Below are 21,895 nucleotides of genomic sequence, written 5' to 3'. Positions count from 1 at the left end.
CAACATGGGAGGCTCAATCTGAGAGGAGTTTATTTCTAACATGGAATTATATACCCAACCAATCTAACACGAGGTCAATATACTTTCAGACTTTCAAGGACGCACACACACAAAGTAATTTTCATTTCTTAGGAAACTACTGAAGAATATACTTTAGGAAAACAAGAGAGCAAACCACAAAGGAGGAGAGGTAGATCCAGGAAACAGAACAGTCAACAGAAAACTGGCAAAAAGGAAATCCTAGGACAACATTTGTGTGCCAAGCTTAGCAAGCAACCAGTCTAAACTGGAGCAGAAAGACAGAGGTCTGTGGGAAAGAAGTCGCCAGAGAAGGGGCTCCTGGGTGACTCAGTCAGTTAAGCGTCTGACTTCGGCTCAGGTCATGAGTTTGAGCCCCACAGTGCAGAGCCTGCTTTTCTGTCCCCTTCTCTCTCTCTGCCCCTTCCCAGCTTGCTCGCTCTCTCTCCCTCTCAAAAATAAATAAACATTGAAAAAAAAAAAAAGTCGCCAAGGAAAAGATGTAACTGATCTGTTAGGGATTGAACATTTGGAAAAATTGCCATGTGTTTGGAACATTGGGAAGAAAGTAGCCCTAGGTACTCAGAAGTCTAAACAATTAAAAAAAAAAAAGAAACAATTGTTAGCTCCAGGTTAAACCAACTTGTAAGGAAAGAAAATGTAATAGTAGTTTACGGCTTGAGTGGACAGTATTTATTTACCTAATCAATAATGTAAACACTAACTATTGATTTAACTATAAATTGTGGAAAACTATATTATGAGGATAAGGGGAGAAGAAAAAATGGAAGTTAGCATGGTACGAGAAAGCTAATTCCTCAACTGTCAGAGTAAGAAATAAATACTGCCTAAAACAGATAAATTAAGTGAGGGTGATGTAGGAGTTTGCTGGGGCTGCCATCACAAAGCACAATAGGTTGGGTGGCTTAAACAATGGATATTGGTTATCTCACAGTCTGGAGGTTCTGGTCAAGGTGTCTGAGATCAAGGGGTTGCAGGACTGGTTTCTCCTGAGGCCTCCCTCCTTGGCTCCCAGTCTGACTCCAAGTCTCATGTTCTTCCACTGTCACAAGATCTGGGGCTCCTCAAGGGCCCTGGCAGTGCTGTATTCATCCCCGCATGTCCTGCAGCGCCTCACACAGTGCCACGTGATGGGCCTGCCCCACATACTCACTGATGGACACCTGAATCGCTGTGACCTTTAAAGCTGCCATTTGTGGGTTTTCCTTTCCTGTTAAGAAAAGATTAAGAAAGGGAAGATCCAAGGAAACCTCAGGATCCAAAGTGGGGAGAGCCCAGCTGCAAGTGTCCCACCCTCCCTGGCCTAGAATTGCTGGGTGCATCTCTGATGGCACTTTAAATTTTAATCCTGGAGAGAGTCCACCCACGGCAGCAGGGGGCAGTGGGGTGGGCACAGGGTGCTTTTCTGCTTCTTAAACCTAATGGTGGTGTTTCAACTCCTCTTCCCTGAGGTCCAGAACGGCCATTCATCCCCATTTTCTTGAGGCCTGTTTGGATGCTGAAGGTGGCCGCGGCCTCTGAAAGTTATTCCCAGACTTAGGGCTGTAATGTCATTAACAGTGATTGATTCCTGATCCTATGAGGGATTTTGGTCATTTTTGTGTTTAGGGTGATCCACAGTTACTCACCTGGCTGTTAAGGCTGACAGGATTTCGTGGTTGTCTCCATCCCTGAGGCTACGTGGACGCCCTTCCTGAGAGCGCATATCCAGTGTCCTCTGGGGAGTAGTGGAGGTTGGTGTGTATGTATGTCTGTCTCAGTGTGCCTCAGATTATTGCTTCCTAATAAAATTCTGATAGCTGGGCCCCATCAATATCTCAAATACATGTGAGGAAACGTTAATTTAGAATCAATTTTAGGATGTTTCAGACTGTAAAGTCCTTTTAACTAGATCTCTGGAGAAGATGTAGAAGCACTTTATGGGACTGTAAATTTCATGTTGAACAGTCTTCGTGAAATACACATCTCCCCTACACACAAGCTGTTCTCTCCATATCAATCATGGCCCCTGCAAGTAATGTTTCACAAATATTCTGTAAATCACAGAAAACCCCGTGATAATGTGAAATATGACTTTCACTTGTCTGTTAGACAAAAGAATCACACATGCCTCTCTCCCATCAGCACTAACATTTGTTATGGATAATAACACTTTCAATCACAACTATTTTTGGAAAACGGGTTGATTTTAAACCTTCCCTCCCCCACTGAAAACACTCTCCCAAGGACACAGACTCCTACAAACCACAGCCCATTAATCTAACTATGGAATGGGAACTTTTTATTCTTACTAACTTTTTTTAAAGTTGTTTTTAAAAGAATAGTATAAGGGCCCAAGGCACAAGGTTAAGGAGCATTTTTCCTTGGCCGATTGGTATGAGAAGCGCCAGGTCTCTAACGACCCCAAATCTCTGACACTGTGTGAAATGAGGGGTGAAAGAGACCCAGGTTTTTAGCAAGCACCCTCATCTCAGCTGGCATCAGCAGAGGATCCAAGGAGCTAAAATCTTAGCTCTTAAATGTGAAGCAGATGTTTGCCACCTTGATATTCTTCATGCCATTACAACACAGCTAGATCCTGCCTGTTCAAGTAGGAGGTGACCTGTTCTAGAGGTATATTTTGAATGTTTCAACATCCATGTGGGTGACAGAGACTCCCCCTGCCTCCCGCCGATTGCTGGAAAAGCAAAACCCATAGAGTAGCCCACAGGACTTGCATGGTTCTAACTATTTTGGTAACCTGTTTTCCCTCCCTCTGTAGCCAACTTCAGGACTGACTGACCATGACTTCTATAAAGGAGCAGGCAGCCATCAGCCGGCTCTTGAGTTTTTTACAGGATTGGGACAATGCTGGCAAAGTTGCAAGGAGTCACATCCTCAACACTTTCATCGAGACCAACCAAGGCAAGACCGCCCCTGAACTGGAGCAGGAGTTTTCTCAGGGAGCCAGCTTGTTCCTGGTACGCCTGACCACCTGGCTTAGACTCATGTATCCTTTGCTGAACAGAAATAAATTGGGCAATCTTCAAAGGAGAAAAGGAATGAAGATTATTGAGGGAGCTCTTCTCTTGAGTCTAAGATTTTACATCAGGACATCTGGTGATCAAAGTAGTGTCCCCAAAGTCAAGAACTCTCTCCTTTCCTGTCTTCCCAACTTATATCCTCATTCTCACCCCTAACCCCTTCCATTCCCATAAGATTTGACATGGGTATTCCTTCCATCTGGGGTTGTCCTCTCTCTGTCCTCAGGAACCTTATTCTTTCTCTCTGGTGGCCTTCATTTTTGCCTCCCTACCAGCTTTTTCATTGGCATTTACATATGCTCAAATCCCTTCTACCTTAAAACATTAAATTAAATCCGCATCTCAAACCAGTATTCCACCTAGTTCCTGCCCTTCATGGTGAAGCTTCTTGAAAAGGTTATTGACTTTCCCTGTCTATACTTCTTTACCTCCCTTTTCTCCCCCACCCACAGCAGTCTGACTTCTGTCCCCTTCACCGATGCAGGTCTTGCCAAGGTCACCAATGTTGTTCTAATTGCAAAACCCAGTGACTACATCCTCAGTCATTATACATGACCTCTCAGTGGCATTTGTCAATCAACCATTACCACTTCTCAAAACACGCTTCCCTGAAACTAATATAATGTTATATGTCAATTATACTTAAGAAAGAAAGAAAGAGAAAAGAAAAAAGAAAAAAAGAAGAAAGAATGCACGTATAGATCATCACAAACAAACAAACAAACAAACAAACAAAAAACTATATACTCTTCCCTTGGTTTCTGTGACACCAATTCTCTTGGTTTTCTCCTTTATTTCTCTATGTTCCAAATTTTCTTCAGCCATCCCTGAAATGTGGATGTTTCTTGGGGCTCCATCCATGTCCCTCTTCTCTGCTCACTCATAGATTCTCCCTGAGTGACCTAACCCATCGTTGTGATGTCAACCCCACTACCGTTAAAGGGCTCTCAGTTGTGTATCCCTGCCCACGTTTCTCTCTGGAATCTGAGTTCCATACCTATTAATCCAACTACCATCTCCACTTCTATTCCACAGAATGACTCTCATGTTTCTGGCTTGGGAAACTGGGCGAATGGGGTGCCATCATGTGGGAAGAGAATCCAAGAAACGAGGGAGCTGGAGTTGATAAATCTGGTTTGGGACATGTTGTGTTTGAGGTACCTTGCTCAGGAGCCCCGGAGACAGATAAGGGTTGAAGACAGATTTGATAGTTTGAGTTAGGGATGAGTTTGTGGATATTCCTGCTGGGTGCCCACAGCATTCCACGGAGCATCTCAGATCCTTTTATATATTTTTCTTCTTGCCTGAACCCTCCCCTCTTCTCTAAACCTCCTCTTAATTTGACTAATTCCTACTCCAGTATTCAGATCTCAATCTAAAACATCCCTTCCTCAGAAAACCCTTTTCTGAGCCCCAGACTAGCCTATGCACATACCTAGCCTGTTACATATGTAGCTCATGACATTCCCTCTGTCTTCATTGCCATAATATTGTACTGTTCATACCTGCTCAGTATCTCTCTTCCCCACTGGATTGTAGACTCTGTGAGGGCAGGAACCACATCTGTTCTCCTCATCTCTTCAACCCTAACACGCAGGACCATGCCTGGCACATTAGGGATACTTCCTATGTGTTTACTGAACAAAGGAATGAGTGAACCAGAGTCTGCACCTGGGCAAAACTAAAGGCTTAAGTAATTACAGCTCTCTTCTTCTTACAGTTAAATCATTGATAAAATTACTAATCAGACTCAGGCCTAGAACAAGCCAAGGGGAAAACCACTGAATATATCTCTAGGTTGACCCCAGTGTCCTCAGACATTAGTGTGCATAAAAGAGGTTTAAGATGCAGATTATGAGTCTACCTCCCCACCCCCACCCCACTGTTCTGATTTAGTAGATTGAGGGAGACTCCCTGGCCTCTTTGTTTCTCACAAGCATCCTTTGGTGACTCTCATGTGATCCAAAGATGATACTTTGAGAAGCATCATCACCTATAATCTGGCTTCGACCTCACAATTTGTGACACTGACCTCACCAAGGTTATCTGCAACCCCTTTGTCACTGAGTCTAGACTACCTTTTTCCCTCCTCATCTCACTTGGCAGCACTTTCCACATGACAGGAGGAGGGGAGGGAGTCAGGGTTGTACAAGCACAGGGTCAGACCCCATCTTCATTTAAAACTTTAATATTTTATTCATCATGGATTTTTTTTGTGTTAATTTTTATTTTTTTAAATAGCACATTGGAATATTATTTGATTACTGAGTTGTTTGATGCCCCCTGAAATTTCACAATCGAAGCAAGTGCCTCACTCACCTCACCCTAGCCCCCATCCGGCTTGTCCACTGCCCCTATCTATGCTCTCCTCTCCTCCACCTTCTCCCAAGGCCATTTCTCAGTCTCTGTTGCAGGATCTTTCCTACACCCACCCCTTAAATGATAATGTTCTTTTCTTACTCAGTCACTGCCCTTATTACTCTAGGCCTGGTATCATTCTTCCCCATATCCCAAGTGCCAATCAGAATGCCTAACATTTAGTAGACGCTCACTCAGCACTTACTGAATGATTCAAATCATGCTTTTAATATACAGTTGTATGTTCAGTGTCTATACCTGAAATTATTCATAATTTCCTAACTTGCTGTGACCTTGTCATACAACAGAGAAAATAGACCAGCCGAAGTGATACCGTGTTTTAAATCAGTGACTTCACTCCTCCTCCCCAGTCCTCTAGTTATGGTGGATTTTGAAGGAAAACAAATCAACATAGCATCATTATGTTTTACAAAATCGACTACCGCCTAATCTCACAGAAGCCTCAAACCCCTTTTTTAACCTTGAACTTCCAGAATAGACCAGTAGAATTAAGGATTTACAGGGGCACCTAGGTGGCTTAGTTGGTTCAGCGTCTGACTTTAGCTCAGGTCATAATCTCACGGTCCATGGATTTGAGCCCTGCGTCAGGCTCTGTGTTGACAGCTCAGAGCCTGGAGCCTGCTTTGGATTCTGTATCTCTCTTTCTGCCCCTCCCCTGCTCAACTCTCTCTCTCTCTCTCTCTCTCTCTCTCAAAAATAAATAAACATAAAAATTTTTTTAAAAAAACAAGGATTTATATATTATAATGACAAAATTATTAGTTGCCATTTATTGAGTCTTTTTATGCTCTAGCTATGTGATGTACAAATATTATCTCCTGTGAGCCTAACACCAAGCCTAATAGGTGATTGTCATTACCTGAAAAGTTTGAGTAATTTACTAGGAAATGGCAGAGATAAGGTTTGCAAAGGGTCTATCTGGCCCAAAGCCCGTGTATCATCCACTCTACTTCACCGTCTCCCTCCCCAGTGAGAGGGCAGACCCACAATTCCACCTCCAACACCATCCAAGGAAATAATCCATAAATAGCCCCACTCCCTCCATCTGTCTACAGGCAGAGAGGCCTGACAGGAAAAACTCAGACTCTGAATTAGACTCCTAGGTTCAAATCCCAGTTCCATCAGTTACCTTTGGGACTTAGAGAAGTCATTAACCTGGCTGAGATTACATCCTCATGAAGTACATGGACATGTTATAATAGCAGCCCCCATGGGGTGTGGTGAGGATTCAGTGTGACAATGCAAGCAAAGCAACACAGTGCCTGGCACACAATGAATGCTTAGTACTGGTTAGCACCTGCTGATATGGTGACAGACTTCTGGAACTAATTGCTGAAAATAAGGGATCAGAAATATGCATAATGAGTGACTGTGAAAGCAAGACTAGCCTGGGGCAGAGGAAAAAGAGGTGACAAAAGTTGGTGAGCCTAGCTAGTAACTGAGAAGAGGGAGAAGGCAGTGAGGTAGGAAGGGGGGGCGGGGCTGGGGCTCCTGGGGAGCTGAGTGGGAGACAATGGAGGAATACAGAGACTACCCTGTGGGCTGATATCCTGGCCCCCAGCTGGAGTGGCAACAGGCAGGGGAGCCTGGCTCTAGAGCAAACACTGTTTTTGCAGCAAAGAGCCTTTCCTAATGAGCCAATCTGTCTCCACTTCTATTGGCATCCTGGGAACCAGGGTGCAGCAGAGATAATTTGCCTCACGCGCCCTCCCCCCCCACCCCCAACAAAGCACCATTACCTCCAACCCATTACATTAGCCTTTATCAGTCTTGGAAGCTCTCAGTCATCCTCCATGAGCTGCAATAATTTCAGCTAATTTCTTAAGTGTTCTAAGAGCCTGTGATGTGTTATGAGCCTAGTAATTGTTGACTGGTTTCTTTTCTGTTGTGGGTTGATTTCATACCTTGTATCTGAGCTGATGCGTGCTCTGGGTGCTTTATTACAATGAGGCTTTTTGCAAGGCTCACATTAAAAAATAACATTAAATACTGAGGTTGTTTTAAATCAGAGTTTAATTTTTCCACCATCTCCCGTTGTTCTTATTAGGAAGACACGCAATTCTTCATAAAGATAGTGACCTCCAGTGTAAAGCTCTGAGCAAGTACAAAATTGAGAATTAATGATGAAGCTGATTATTTTTAGAGAAGTCTAAAAACGAGGCACAACGTAATGAACTGTGCAGAGACCCAAGGGTGAAATGGTCATAGCATAGAGAGGCTTGGAAAATTGACTATGCTTTCTCCATGCACCTTATATTCATCAGAGCCTCCTTGCTGTCTAGGGGGCCTGTCAGAGTCAAGGTTGCTGGAATACCGGTGAAAAGCTTCCTGGGGAACTGTGAACATGCCTGCCAGCATTCCCCCACCCCATGTTTGTTTCCACTTCCCCTTCACCCTAGGGACCCTTCTCAGATAAAGGATACAATTCAACTATCGGTCATCCTGGGCCATAGATGTAGGCCCAGGAATGGGCCATGATCATCATAGATGATGACCAGGAATCAGTCACAGGATCTGGTTCCTGTGTGAAAAACCATCCTGAAATTCACTCTTTAACTTGTCATACAGCTATATGACTGGCTCGTGTTTAGATAAGCTTCTAAAGTCAATTGGCATCTTCTTGTCAGCTGTAAGCAGGTGAGTTCTAGAGAGATTCTGGGATCTCAGTTGTATGTTGGGCTCATGGTGGCCTTGGCATTCACAGCACATGGGACCACCACATTTCACCATCTGGGTAGAAATGCAGATTTTCGGCCTGACTAGATCCAAGGGCTCAAAAAATGTCATCAGTACTTGGTCCCTGCCTCTCTTTTTCTCTATTTCTCAGCTCTGTTCTGAGCGCTATGGCTCTCAGAAACTCCAGACATGCATCCTTCTAGCTCAGTCCACCCAAAAGAGCACTTATCTTTCCCAGGGATTCCTAAGAAAGTCCCCAGTTTTGAACCTCCTTGAGCCAACTGAGGTCACATGGCTGGTCCCAAACGATTACTGCAGTCAGAATGATGGTGTTCCCTGTCACCCGCTCATCCTGCCAAAACCACATGGCCCTTGAGTGGCAGAGGGGTGATTCCCCAAGGGTCATTGAGGTGCCATTTCAAGAAGAGAAACAGATGCTGAAAAACCAAACACAAGATATGTCCATTGTATTTAACTTTTTCATTTGCTGCTAGAAGGAAGAACTTCTAAATTATTGTGTCACTTTGCCCATGAGCACTTCCTAGATAGGAGGGCAAAGTATGTGAAGAAAGGCCCTTGAGATCCCTCAGAAAGGTGAGTGCCAAGGAACCTGACAGGGTGTCTGATTTCTACTCTTGTATTTCTCTGGACAGTAATCGGTACCTTATAGAATTTCTCGAGGTTGGAGGCGTCCTAACACTCTTGGAAATACTTGGGCTGGAGAAGATCAAGGAGGAGGACAAGAAGGAATCCATCAGGCTACTTCAGGTCATTGCGAACTCTGGCAGGAAGTACAAGGAGCTCATTTGTGAAAGCTATGGTGGGTACTGTGTATGACAGGGTGGCGATCCCATGTCTTCCTAGGGGCCTGGGCAAAATGGTGGCAGCACCCAGCACTGCTCTAGGAAAACACATCATGGAACTGGTTGCACAGAAGCACTTTGTACAGTGGAGTCAATTAGCCCCTGTCCACGTCACTGCCAGAAGAGTCAGATTTATGATTTTCTTGATTTGTCATTTGCTCAAATCTTTCCATGGTAGTTTTGGAAATACTTCTCCATTTTAAATATATCCTCTTTTATGCACCCATTCAACAAAGATTTATTGAGCCATTGCCTAAAATCCTTTGTGAAATTAAGTGAGTTATGAATAACTCTAGAAATAAAAAGGAAATAAAGTCATTGAATATGTGTGCTAAGTATACACACACACACACACACACACACACACACATATACACTAAGGTGCTGGGAGTACAAAGATGAATAAAATACAGTCCTTGTCCTCAAAGAGCTTACAATATAGTGAGAAGTGTAAATAACCGTGTAATTTCCGTATGTTCCATCAAGTGTCCTGATCAGGGTGGATAAAGATGATGCCATCCCCCCCACACCCCTTTTTCAAAGTATTTCCCTCACTGCACTTTTCATCATGGTTCTCCTCTATGTCTCCCCATGGCCTCTCTGAGCCTTAGTGTATTTATCCATGAAATGGGACTAACACCTCCCTCTCAGTATAGTGATTAAATGAGGCAGCATGTGTCAGAACATTTAGTAAACTGCTGAATGCTGCATATGTGTTCATTATCACATAGCAATCCCAAACACGTGTTTAATTGTGCATTTTGCAGAGCCATTTTCAACTTTACAACAGATTTTGACAAGCGGACATGCCCTGTGTTGAAACAAAATCCTCTGGCCACAGAGCCATGAGGCAAATAAGGCAGTGAGGCAACGCAAGAGCCTTGATTTTTGCTTCGCTTGAACAGGCTTGGTTAACACATTTCAGTCCTTACCCCATATTATGTAATCTCAAGTGAGGCTCTTTCTCATAAATCCCTTCCAATTGGGCATTTCCTCTTTTCTTTGTTCAGGTGTAAGATCCATAGCAGAATTTTTGGCAAAGTCTAAATCAGAAGAGACCCAAGAAGAAGTGCAGATTCTATTGGATTCTTTGGTCCACGGTAATCCCAAGTACCAGAATCAAGTGTACAAAGGTCTAATAGCTTTGCTGCCTTGTGCGTCCCCAAAAGCTCAGCAGCTCTCCCTGCAGACTCTCAGGACTGCACAGGTGAGGCAGCCCACATGCTCCTGTGGTTCCGATTCAACACACTAACCTGAAAATTACCTTCCACAGTTGCACTTCACTCAGGCATGAGAAACTGAGCTCAGCCTCCCACTGCACATCTGCTGTTCAATCAGCGTTACTTCCAGAAGGCCAAGGCAGGACAAAGAGTTCATGTCTCCCAGCAGAGTGATTTGTCCTGTTTACTTAAGGATCAGAAAGATGTTGGCAGACTTAAAAGTGGTTGAGACAAGAAACAAGGATGATGAAAAGACTGTAGAAAAGCTTACAGAAGTCAATTTAGTAGGGAAGGCATCATGGGCACATTTGTTGACAGCATGGAAGTGAGAGGCCAGATCGCCAGGGCTTGGGAAAGCTCCTTTTCTCTTGCGGGCTCTACCTTCCTCTCAGTGCCCTTGAATGCTAGTGGAAGCAGATTTGGGACATGGTGGCCACATGAAGACACTGTGCTAATAAGGAGGGAAGAGAGGCTCCAAGATTGGTCTTGAGGTAAATTATTAAAAGCTCTCAAAACAGCTCCAGGCTCAGTGGAGGCAGGGAGACAAGAGGTCAAAGGAAGGGTAAGGTCTGAACTGTGGCAGTGGGAACAGAGAGGACAGGGTCAGACAGACATTTCTGAGGCAGAATGAGTGGTAAGTGGGGCAGTAAAAGAAAAGCAGTCAAAAATGACATCCAGCTTTGGACTTAGCATCAGGCAGAGTTGGGTACCAGCAGGAGAGAGCAGGAAAAACCGATCTGATTTGGGAGGAGTTAGGTTTTGACTTGATGAGCCTCGGTGGCTCCCAAGTACCATTTAAGGAGCAGGCCCAGCCAGCTGCAGAAGATATAAATAGGCCAAAAAAAAAAAAAAAAGATATAAATAGGTCATTTATGGAAAAAATACCAAATCCTGGGGGCATCTGGGTGGCACAGTGAGTTGAGCCACTGACTCTTGATCTCAGCTCAGGTCATTATCTTGAGTTTGAGCCCCAAGTTGGGCTGGGTGCTGATGGCATGGAGTCTGCTTGGGATTCTGTGTCCCCTACTCTCTGCCCCTCACCCTCTTGTTCTCTCTCTCTCTCTCTTTCAAAAATAAATAAAATTCAAAAACAATTTTTTTAAATACCAAATCCTGGGCATCCCTCCCATAGAATCTGACAGTTTTCAGGCAGCCTTTGGTAATGCTTTTTCTTGTTAAGCTCCCCAAGTAATTCTGACTCCTAGCTTAATTGAGGAATTACTGTTGAGGACATCTAGGAGAGAGGCCCACTGGGTTTCATGAGCAGAGAAGTAGTAACTAAAACAACAGAAGTGAATAAGATCAGCCAGGTAAAGTGAACCAAGTAAGGAGAAGGAACATTGCCAGCATTTAAGAGATGAGTGGAGGAGAAAGGCCCAACAAAAGAGCTGGATTATTATTATTATTATTATTATTACTTCCAGTTTTCAGTTTTTAAGTGCCTCCTACCTGCCAGGCACTGTGCCAGGGGCTTACTTTAGTCTTTACAATAGCTTATGGAGGCAGACATTATTATCCCCATTTTAAAGATGATGTAACTGAGCCTTGAGGGGTGTTTGGTGACTTATTCAAAGCCACACACTAAGTAAGAGGTATGTACTAAGTGGGCATTTAAACCCAACTCTCTTGGGGCGCCTGGGTGGCTCAGTCGGTTGAGTGTCTAGCTCTTGATTTCAGCTCAGGTCATGATCTCACTGTTGTCAGTTTGGGCCCCACATCAGGCCCCACGTCAGGCTCTGTGCTGACAGAGTGGAGCTTGCTTAAGGTTCTCTCTCTTCCTCTTTCTCTGCCCTTCCCCTACTCACTCTCTCTCTCTCTCTCTCTCTCTCTCTCAAAATGAATAAATAACCTTTTTTTTTTTTAATTAAAAACTAAATTGGGCACCTGGGAGGCTCAGTCAGTTAAGCGTGCAACTTCAGCTCAGGTCATGATCTCACAGCTTGTGAGTTCGAGCCCTGCGTCAGGCTCTGTGCTGACAGCTCAGAGACTGGAGCCTGCTTCTGATTCTGTGTCTCCCTCTCTCTCTGCCCCTCCCCCACTCATGCTCTGTCTCTCTGTCTCTTTGTCATAAATAAACATTAAAACATTAAAAATAAATAAATAAATAAATAAATCCAACTTTAACTCCACAGAGTTCTTAGTTTTTCTAAAACTTGTTTTAAATGTTTATTTATTGCGAGAGAGAAAGAGAAAGCACGAGCAGGGGAGAACAGAGAAAGGGGGAGAGAGAGAATCCCAAGCAGGCTCCATGCTGTCAGCGCAGAGCCCCACACAGGACTCCATCTCGCAAACTGTGAGATCATGACCTGAGCCAAAATCAAGAGTCAGATCCTTAAATGATGGAACCACCCAGGCCCCCCTGAGAGTTCTTAGTCTTTCCATATACCACTCAACCTCTTTGGAAAAAAGCAATGGAAGCCATAAAATGAAAACAGGGAAAAAATAGGACTGTGAAAATGCAGGGAAAAGAGTTTCAATAAGGAGAACATGACCAGCTGGGTCAAGTACAACAGAGAGATTAAATGTGGGTAGAACCGAAAGATGGTCCCCAGAAGAAAAGTTTGGTTGAATCTTGGTCCCATGGCAGGAAAATTTAAATTGCAGCAGCCTGTCAAAGGGGGATGCATGGAGGATGAAGTAGTTTCCCCTGGGCTCCTGCAAAGCTTAGGTGTAAAGGGGGAAAAGAGCAGTAGCAAGAGAAGATTGAGCTGAAGGATAATTTGTGCAATCTGGGTGAACTTGAGGGTGTTTCATGCTAATGGACAGGAAGTGATGCACAGATAAAGGTTGAAGAGGTAGAAAGGAGCAGTTCCCCTGTTGGGTGAGGTTCATGAGGGAGAGAAGATATAGGATCCTGGATCAGTGCCACTCTCCCCAGCCTGTGCCCACCCTCCCCCCAGCAAGGGGGGAGGCTTGTCCCCACACCTCTAGCAGGTGGCCAGCTAACCCCAACTGAACACCTCCTGAGCTAGAGGGGTCGGTGGTCACCTCAGCAGACGCTTCAGTCTGATTCTTGGATGCCCATCTGTCCCTCCCCTGGAAAAGAAATGTACTTGATGGTGCGGGGGCCAAGGCCCGCTGACTCACCACTCCCCTCCCACTCCCCACTCAGCCAGGCTGCCTAGCTGTCTGGGAAGTCCGCTTTTCATTTCTTCCAGGTGTACTAGATCTAAAGAGTAACTAGTTTGTCCTGTTGTCTATCTTGTCAGTCGATCGTTGGGACCACACACCCCAGCATTGTGGACTGCGTGCTGAAGGTACTGCGCACGATGCACCTGGAAGTGCAGTATGAAGGTAGGGGAGGCGTCCGGGTCTGCTCCCACTCACACATTATAGTCACCGTGAGAGCTAGACAGGTTTGCTCTTCAAATTTTCTTTTAATATTTATTCATTTTTGAGAGATAGAGTGTGAGTGGGGGAGGGGCAGAGAGAGGAGACACAGAATCCGAAGCTGGCTCCAGGCTCCAAGCTGTCAGCACAGAGCCCAACGTGGATCATGACCTGACCTGAGCTGAAGTCAGACGCCCAACCGACTGAGCCACGCAGGCGCCCCCAGACAGATTCACTCTTGAGAGTTTTCTCTTAGTCATGGAGCACCTGGATAGTTCAGTCTGGTTGAGCATTTGCTCAGGTCATGATCTTACGGTTCTTGAGTTTGAGCCCCACATCGGGCTCTTTGCAATCAGCCTGTCAGCGCAGAGGCTGCTTTGGATCCTCTGTCCCCCTCTGTCTGCCCCTCCCCTGCTCTCACTCAAATACATACATACATACATAGAGTTTTCTCTTAGTCACAGGAACCATGTTAAGTATCCTAGGTAACCTCAGCAGATGGAAGATGCTGGTTCGATCTGATCAGCCAGAAAATGACAGCCACTTTCTATACTTTGAATCAGCCACATGATGCTTTAACATTTGCTAGGACCTGCCTGGGTGAAGAGCTGGCTCTGGTTCTCAGTCTTATGTAGTACTTCCCCACTAAACAGACGTCACCTGGGGGACCGTCCCTCTCCTAAGAAACTAAACTGGATGGTGGTAGTATTAAGTTTTCACGTATTCAGTACACCTATGTGCTAGCCACTTTCCATGCATCCTTTCATTTAATTCTCAAAAGAACCACAAGAGTACAGAGCCTGGCACATATTAGGTTTCAAATGTTCAAATGAATAAATGGTGGAGGTAAGTATTGTTATGTTTTTCAAGCTAAAGCATCAAAGCACAGAGATATTAAGTATGCTTCCCACGGTTATGCAACTAACTAGATTCAAACCAGATCTGACTGCAAAGTGTATGCTTTTTTTTTTTTTTTTTTTTTTTTTGGGACAGAGAGAGACAGAGCATGAACGGGGGAGGGGCAGAGAGAGAGGGAGACACAGAATCGGAAACAGGCTCCAGGCTCCGAGCCATCAGCCCAGAGCCCGATGCGGGGCTCGAACTCACGGACCGCGAGATCGTGACCTGGCTGAAGTCGGACGCTTAACCGACTGCGCCACCCAGGCGCCCCAAGTGTATGCTTTTTAGTTTTTTTAAGGTTAATTTATTTTTGAGAGAGAGAGAGAAAGAGAGAGTGGGGGAAGGGCAGCTAGAGATGGAGACACAGAATCCAAAGCGGGTTCCAGGCTCTGAGCTGTCAGCACAGAGCCAGATGTGGGGCTCAAACCCATGGACCACAAGATCATGACCTGAGCCGACGTCAGACACTTAACTGACTGAGCCACGTAGGTGCCCCTAAAATGTATGCTTTTAACATGAGCCCATAGTAGGTGTTTACAGGATGTTGTTTCCTTCCCTGTTCCTAGAGTGGTTCAAAGAAAGAAAATTCTGTTTTCAACAGGAGGGATCAAAGAAGGGTTTGCTGAGAAGGTGGTATTTGAGCTGAGCCTTGGAGAATGGGAAGGATCTGGGAAGGTAGAAAGGAGAAGAGGAGGGCATTCTGGAAAGGAGAATGGTATAAAAGAAGTCCCAGACGTAGGGATATACAAGATGTATCTGAGGAGTGACAGATCATTTAGTGGAAGTTTGATAGAGGTCTCAGTCCAGAAAGATCTAGAAAGGTAGGCTAGGACCAGATTGACGAGCACCTTGAAAGCCAGATGGAAGAGTAGCAGGTACTCTCTCCAGTAGGCAGCACAGAGCCATTGAAAAGTGAGCCGTGAACAGGGGAGTGGCAGAGGGAAAGCACTGTCTCAGGAATGTTACCTGAGTGGTGGTGTGCTCAGTAGGTCAGAGCCACAGAAGGCTCTCAAGTCTCGAGGACAGTTGGGAGGCCTTTCAGGTTGTTCAGATAACAAAGTAAGAATGTGCTGGTCTGGGGGTGCCTGGCTGGCTCAGTCAGTGGAGCATGTGACTCTTGATCTTGAGGTTGTGGGTTCAAGCCCCATGTTGGGTGTAGAGATTACTTTAAAAAAATTTTTAAATCTTTAAAAAATTTTTTAAAAAATGTACTTGGTCTAGCCAAATAACAGGCCCTGGGAAAAGAGAATGGACAGGACTGGGAACTGCCTCAGTATGGAGAATGAGATGGCATATGGAAGGGGGAATGAACAGGGCTGTGGAGGCCAGGACAGAGAGACCTATTAAGCAGGAAAGATCTGGACATCAGGACATATCAGGATTCGGCAGGTGGAGCCCCAGACCCAGGAAGTCTGGGAGGGACAGAAGGAGCAGGCGTGTACCAGGGTTCAACTATGCATGTGAGATCCTGGGGAAGACCAACAAAGGTCCAGACGCTGACTTCCAATATCATTTATTTTGGGGAGGCCATGTTGAAACTAAATGTCAGTCAGTTTTGCCTTCAGCAGCATTGTCAATTTCATATTTGTTTGACCCCTGCAGGTGTGCCTGGGAAAATGGACCTTGTAAATTGAGAAGTAATGCTATGTTGAAATCCATTACCAGCTGGAGGAGAGTCTCCTAGCTTGGCAGGAGTTGCCAGTAAAGTGTGGGGTAGTGGAGGGAACCGAGTAAAGGTCAAACCCAGCAGCAGAGAGTTGTTGCTGCATTGGAGCAAGGGGGTAACCTGGCAGTTGAATCACGTTAGGAAGCATAATCAAGCAGCCCAAGGGGACTAGACTGGGTGGCACTGAGCCTCCCTTCCCGCCACCACCTTCACCTGACTCATGTGACCACTCCTACTCATCATCACTTCTTAGCTTAAGCATTTCTTTCCCAAGGCCTTCCCTCACCTGCCTTCAACCCCTGCCCAGATGTCAGCCCTCCTTCCTTTGTACCACCCTGCACCTCCTGCCCTCCAGTACACCCCTTCCCTAGAGCAGTCATCTCTAGAATGCACTGTGTACAGTTTCAGTGCACTCCTTACCACTTTTGTCCTTATCTCCTCAGTGCAGTCTCTGGCATAGGGTAGATCCTTGTTGCATGTCTGTTGAGGGAGGGAGGGAAGACTGTACATACACACTGAGGCAGAGGCAGGAGAAACATGAGATTTTCTCACTGCCTTTTTGGTTTGATGTCTGCTCCTGTGATAACAGTAAAACCGTGAGTCTCAAGATAATTTCAAATATGCCAAACTCATAACAGGTGCCCAAGATGTCTGTTGAATGAATGAATCATTCTTTTTTACCAGGAACTTCAAAATAGTCTTGGTGGAACTGGGAACATAGAGCATGTATATGCATGTATATGCGTTGTCCACAAGGGGGAGCTATGCTACGTGATCGGTGGAGTGGAAGTTCTGGAAGAGAACACAGTGTTAGCTCCCGCTGAGACTCCTCCAAAGGCAGGGGGAGGGAAGGTCTGACAGGTCTTAGATGTGGTCCTAACAGTGACAACTGGAGAGGATCAGAGATTAATTTCTCTGAGTTGGACAACACTAAATTACAAGACCAGGATGATGGCAACAGTCATGGTTAGAGAACCCAGTAACCAGGAGGAATAAGCGATATAGTTGAATGGACTAACCTTAAAAGGGCCAGAGTTCGTTTGTTTTTTAGAAACAAATATTAATTGAACATCCGTGGTGTGCCAGGTACTATGCCAAGTACTGGGGGTTGCTTGTGTTTGTATTGAGGAGAAAAGTTAATGGGTCATAGGGCATCTGGGTGGCTTAGTCAGGGGGGCGACTGAGTGGCTCAGTTGGTTAAGTGTCCCACTCTTGATTTTGGCTCAGGTCATGATCTCTGGGTCGTGGGATCAAGCCCCATGTCGAGCTCTGTTCTGGCTGTGGAGACTGCTTAAGATCCTCCCTCTGCCCCTCCCCGACTCTCTCTCTCTCTCTCTCTCGGACTCTCTCTCTCCCTCCTTCTCTCTCTCTCTCTCTCTCTCTCTCTCTCTGTCTCTCTCTCTCAACAAACAGACAAAACAAAAAACAAAAAACAAAAACAAAAAAACAAAAATGAGTGGTTCAGAAGGAAGGAGGAGGTTAAGGAGGATGTTCACTCTACCTTCCATGATGGGAGGGGTAGTTAACATCCTTCCCCTGAGAAGGTTACAAGGAAAGTGGAGTTCTCAGGGAGAGTCCAGTGAAAACAGGGTGGAGAGGCTTAGGAGACCTGGTGACTCTTTCCCCTTGTCAGTGGTGCAGGAGCCAGGTGAGACCTTCACCTCTTTTTTCATTGAGAACTCCACCCCCACCACCTCCAAATCTGCCAGTCTGCCTGGCCCGTTACTCATTCTCTGTTCTCTTTCCCATTACTACCAAATGTCCCTGCTCCTACCACAGGCCAGCTCTTCTGCTTCTTCTTTTTTTTTTTTTAGGTCTATTTTTTAAGTTTTTTTAAGTTTATTTTTACTTAAGTTTATTTTTTTAAGTTTAATTTTTTTAAGTTTATTTATTTACTTATTTGAGAGACAGACAGCACAAACAGGGAAAGGGCAGAGAGAGAAGGAGAGAGAATCCCAAGCAGGCTCCACACTGTGGATCTCACCATGAGATCATGACCTGCGCTGAAACCAAGAGTTGGTCACTTAACTGACTGAGCCACCCAAGCATCCCATCCTCTGCTTCTGCTTATTCTCTGAAGCACATTCATAAAGCCTTCTCACAACAGCCTCTCTCTTTCTGTCTGGTGGATCATCTCCATCGACATGCAAATATGATCTGTATCCCCCATCTTTTTTTTTTTTTTAATGTTTATTTATTTTGAGAGAGAGAGTACAAGTGGGGAAGGGAGAGAGAAATCCCAAGCAGGCTCCTTGTTGTCAGCGCAGAGAGCCTGATGTGGGGCTTGATCCCATGAACCGCACAATCATGACCCAAGCTGAAATCAAGAGTTGGACACTTAACCAGCTGAGCCATTCAGGCACCCCCTGTATCTCTCATCTTTAAAAGAGAGCCCCTCCTTGGTAATCTATGGATTAAAAGAGATTTAAAAGACTTGCCCCCCAAAATTAGATTAAGTGATAGCGTTTAAGGATGCATATCCCTCCTTGACCCCAAGTTCCCCTCCAGCTACCCGTTTTTCCATTGACCCAATTGGCCCAAAGCATCCGGCTTTCTTCTCTGGGCTTCTGTGATACCACTTCTCGTTGTTCTCCTGCCAGCTGGGTCTGCCATGTTTGCTCTGCTTGCTTTTCTACTTTCTCCTAATTTCTCTACCACTCTGTTAGGTCAGCCTACTTCTCATCTCTTTACCAACACCTCCTGCTTGCGTGATTTTGTCTAGTCCCCTGGCTTTACGCACCACAAATATGTTATACATGCAGATACCAGACTGTATCTTTGGCCTGATCTCTCCCCTGAAACCTCCCCAGACATCTGAAATTTATATCCAAAACAGAACGCTTGATTTTCTTCCCAAATCCTTTTCTTTCTCCTATTTTCAATAAAAGGTGCCACTACCAACCCAACTGTTCAGGTAAAAAGTGTAAGACCAGTACCATGATCTGCACTTTCTCTCACCTCCCACCCCATCCCACCCTTACCAAGTTCTATCTGGCTCTCTCCCTACTTACCCTCTTTGTCCGCCCCAACCCCACCCCGTGATCGCCCAAGGCTAACCCACCATCCTGTTTGCTAACGTCTGCTTCCATTCCGGCCTCCTGTAACCCATCCTCCCAGTGCAGCCAGAACAATCATTTCAAAATAGCTTCCCACTGCACCTACACTAAAATCTACACACCTGTCATGGCCAGCAAAGCTTCTGGAAGGCTCTTCCCCCAGACCTTGGATTGATGGACAGCTTCTCAAACTTCAGCTCAGATGTCACCTCTGCCCACTCTCTCTAAAGTTTCCCCATTCCCTCCTGCCACCCACCTCAGGCTCTCTCCATCATAGCACATCATTGCACTTATCTCCTTTAGAAATCACCTTGTTTGTTTACATGTTTAATGTCTGTGCTCTGTAAGAAAATCAGCTCCAAAAGAGCTGAGAGTTCCTCTTCTTTGTTTACCATTGTATCCCTAGGGCCTGAACAGTACTGGCAAAAGTAGACTCTTAAATATTTGTTGAATGAATGAATGGAGACGGGGTGAATCGTGTATACCCTAATTTATACTGAACAGGCATCACATTGGAAATAGAATGAAATAACTAGTTTTTTCAGCCCAGGTGGCTAAGTGGAGACTGTGTGTAGTAAATTACCCTTTATTTCCTGAGAGTTCCTAGGGCCAAGGAAGAAGGTTTGGAGAGGGAGAAAAAAGAAGTGGTACTTGGAGGAAGGTAGGAGATAGTAAGGCCACAGGAGCAGGGCGTGGATGCCCTGGTTACCTGTTGCTTGTAACAAACCACCCCAAATTTCATGTCACAAAACTATCACTGTTTTACTCTCACACTACATAAGTCAAAGATTACAACAGGACACAGCAGAGATGGATTATCTCTGCTCCATGTTATCTGGGGCCTCACCTGGAAGACAGCTGGGGGCCACAGCTGGAACTAAAGGCTAGTGCGGATTAGTATTACTGATTTCTCCTTTTCTCTCAGGGTCTAGTATGGTTCCACAATGGCACCTTTTTCTCCCAAAAGAGTGCCAGACGAAATGTGTGCATCAAAGAATGGTTTCCTAGTCCTCACTGCAGGGGATTCTGGTTGTCCATTCTTGTCTGTTCTTCACTTTGAAGTAGAAATAACCATGGCAAGGGTACTGGTGACCACTAATTTCTGAAGGTTTTTTTTCCTAGAATTAAGATTTTAGAATTTCTTTTAATGATGATCCCATTTAACATTAGAGAGCCAAAATTAAAATTAAGGGAGGCCTTCTTCAAAGTGGTCCTGCCTGGAATTTATCTCCATTTATGACTTCTGTGAAGTGAAAAATGGCAGTTTCCTCCCAGGGAGGATTGCTATTCCAGGAATTGGTGGCAGGCAGGGACTTAATCATGACGAGCAGTCTAAAGCCACAGAAGTACTCTCTCACTGGCCTCTCTTCCTAGAGAAGAGAAATTTCAAAGTCATAGAAAGTTTTGCAGAAGAATAAATTAATGAGTTCTGTTGGGAATTTGAAATATATGTATGTGTAAATATATTAGCATCTTTTACAAATAAATTATTACCTTATGAACATCACTATGTATGACTTAATTAGAAGCAGACCATTCATTGTAAATTAATTTGCCAAATATATGCTTGCCAAAAATCAATTGGCCGAATGACCAATTTGCTGAGTGCCCAGTTCACCAAATTCCCAATTTACTGACATGTTTCCTTTAAATATTTGTGAAGTTTAAAGCATTGGTTGTATTAATGGGACCTAAGAGAGCTGAGAGAGGCCGGAACTTCAGAGTTCTCAGAGATTTTACACTCTCTCTGTCCCTCAGTTCCCCCATCTGCCCTTTGTTGGCCCTTGGTCTCCCTTTCTTTGTCCCACCTCTCCCCATCCTCTCTTCTCAAGGGTGGGTAGTGTGGTGACCTCCAGCAGGCTCCTCCACGGGGTCCCCCTTCCCTGCCCCCACTCCCTGCCACTGCAGCTACAGAGCTTGGGCAGAGACAAATGAGAATTCCATAAAATGCCACTATGAAGACAAAATGAAAGCCATTATATTCACACTTTGCAGAAATCTATGAAAACTGCTAAATCCATCCATCTCTATCCATTACCCATTGCTATATAACAAATTATCTCAAAACTTAGTGGCTAAAAAATAAACATTTATTATCTCACAGTTTTTGTGGGTCAGGAATCTGGGAACAGCTTAACTGAGTGGTTTTGGCTCCAGGTATCTCATGAGGTTGCAGTCAAGCAGTTAGCTGGAACCATGGTCATCCAAAGGCGCCATGGGGTCTAGAGGACCCCCTTCCGTCATGGCTCACTCACAGACCTGGCAAGTTAAAGCTGGTTGTTGACAGGAAGCCTCAAGTCTTCGCCATGTGGGCGTCTCCATTGAGCTGCTTTAATGTCCTCACAGCATGGCAGCTGGCTTCTCCCAGAGTGAGTGATCTGAGGGAGTGCAAGGAGGAGGCCCCACTACCTTTTATAATCTAACCTCAGAAGTCGTACACCGTCCCTTCTGTTTTACCCTGTTCACTAGAAGCTGGGGAGAAGAAATGGGCTCCACCCCTTGAGAGGAAACATACTAAAACTTTTGTGGACATATTTTAAAACCACTATACCATCTCATAAAAAATTGCTGAAAAACAAACACAGGCATAAGAAACAAGTTCATGGTAAAATGGAAATGTTTGTGAATTTGGAAAAATGGTTACTTGGGGAATAACATTTTTGCCTAATTGACCTAGAACCTAGGATTAATTTGACTTTCTAATAAATGATCATATTTCATGTAGTGAAGTTTAAAGTGTAGC

At 44.9% G+C, this 21,895-nt stretch overlaps 1 protein-coding gene and 1 long non-coding RNA gene across 6 annotated transcripts in view; one reads left to right on the top strand and one right to left on the bottom strand.

The window, feature by feature from the left end:
• Positions 1–506: 506 nt before the first annotated feature.
• Positions 507–6,648, bottom strand: LOC132673504 (uncharacterized). The gene is made up of 4 exons (XR_009608080.3): positions 6,571–6,648; positions 4,568–4,699; positions 1,668–2,047; positions 507–1,249 (listed from the first exon to the last, which is right to left on the bottom strand). It is a non-coding gene; the product is annotated as an uncharacterized LOC132673504 (long non-coding RNA).
• The window catches only part of ARMH1 (armadillo like helical domain containing 1), a 37,713-nt gene continuing 17,478 nt past the window's right edge, over positions 1,661–21,895 (top strand). Inside the window, exons 1-6 of one of the 5 annotated variants that reach the window (XM_060626184.3) lie at positions 1,669–1,772; positions 2,801–3,028; positions 8,010–8,078; positions 8,771–8,937; positions 9,991–10,187; positions 13,410–13,494. In XM_060626184.3, coding sequence (XP_060482167.1) covers positions 2,823–3,028; positions 8,010–8,078; positions 8,771–8,937; positions 9,991–10,187; positions 13,410–13,494 — 724 coding nt within the window. In that variant the 5' untranslated portion in view covers positions 1,669–1,772; positions 2,801–2,822. Of the gene's footprint in view, positions 1,773–2,800; positions 3,029–6,740; positions 6,850–8,009; positions 8,079–8,770; positions 8,938–9,990; positions 10,188–13,409; positions 13,495–21,895 lie in introns of those variants that run through there. The other 4 variants (XM_060626186.3, XM_060626185.3, XM_060626187.3 and 1 more) reach the window with 4 other exon arrangements.

Source organism: Panthera onca, chromosome C1, assembly GCF_046562875.1.
Source record: "Panthera onca isolate mPanOnc1 chromosome C1, mPanOnc1 haplotype 2, whole genome shotgun sequence".
In the NCBI taxonomy this organism is placed as follows: Eukaryota; Metazoa; Chordata; class Mammalia; order Carnivora; family Felidae; genus Panthera; species Panthera onca.
Note: the sequence above shows the minus strand (reverse complement) of the source record. Positions and strands in the feature narration are given on the sequence as shown.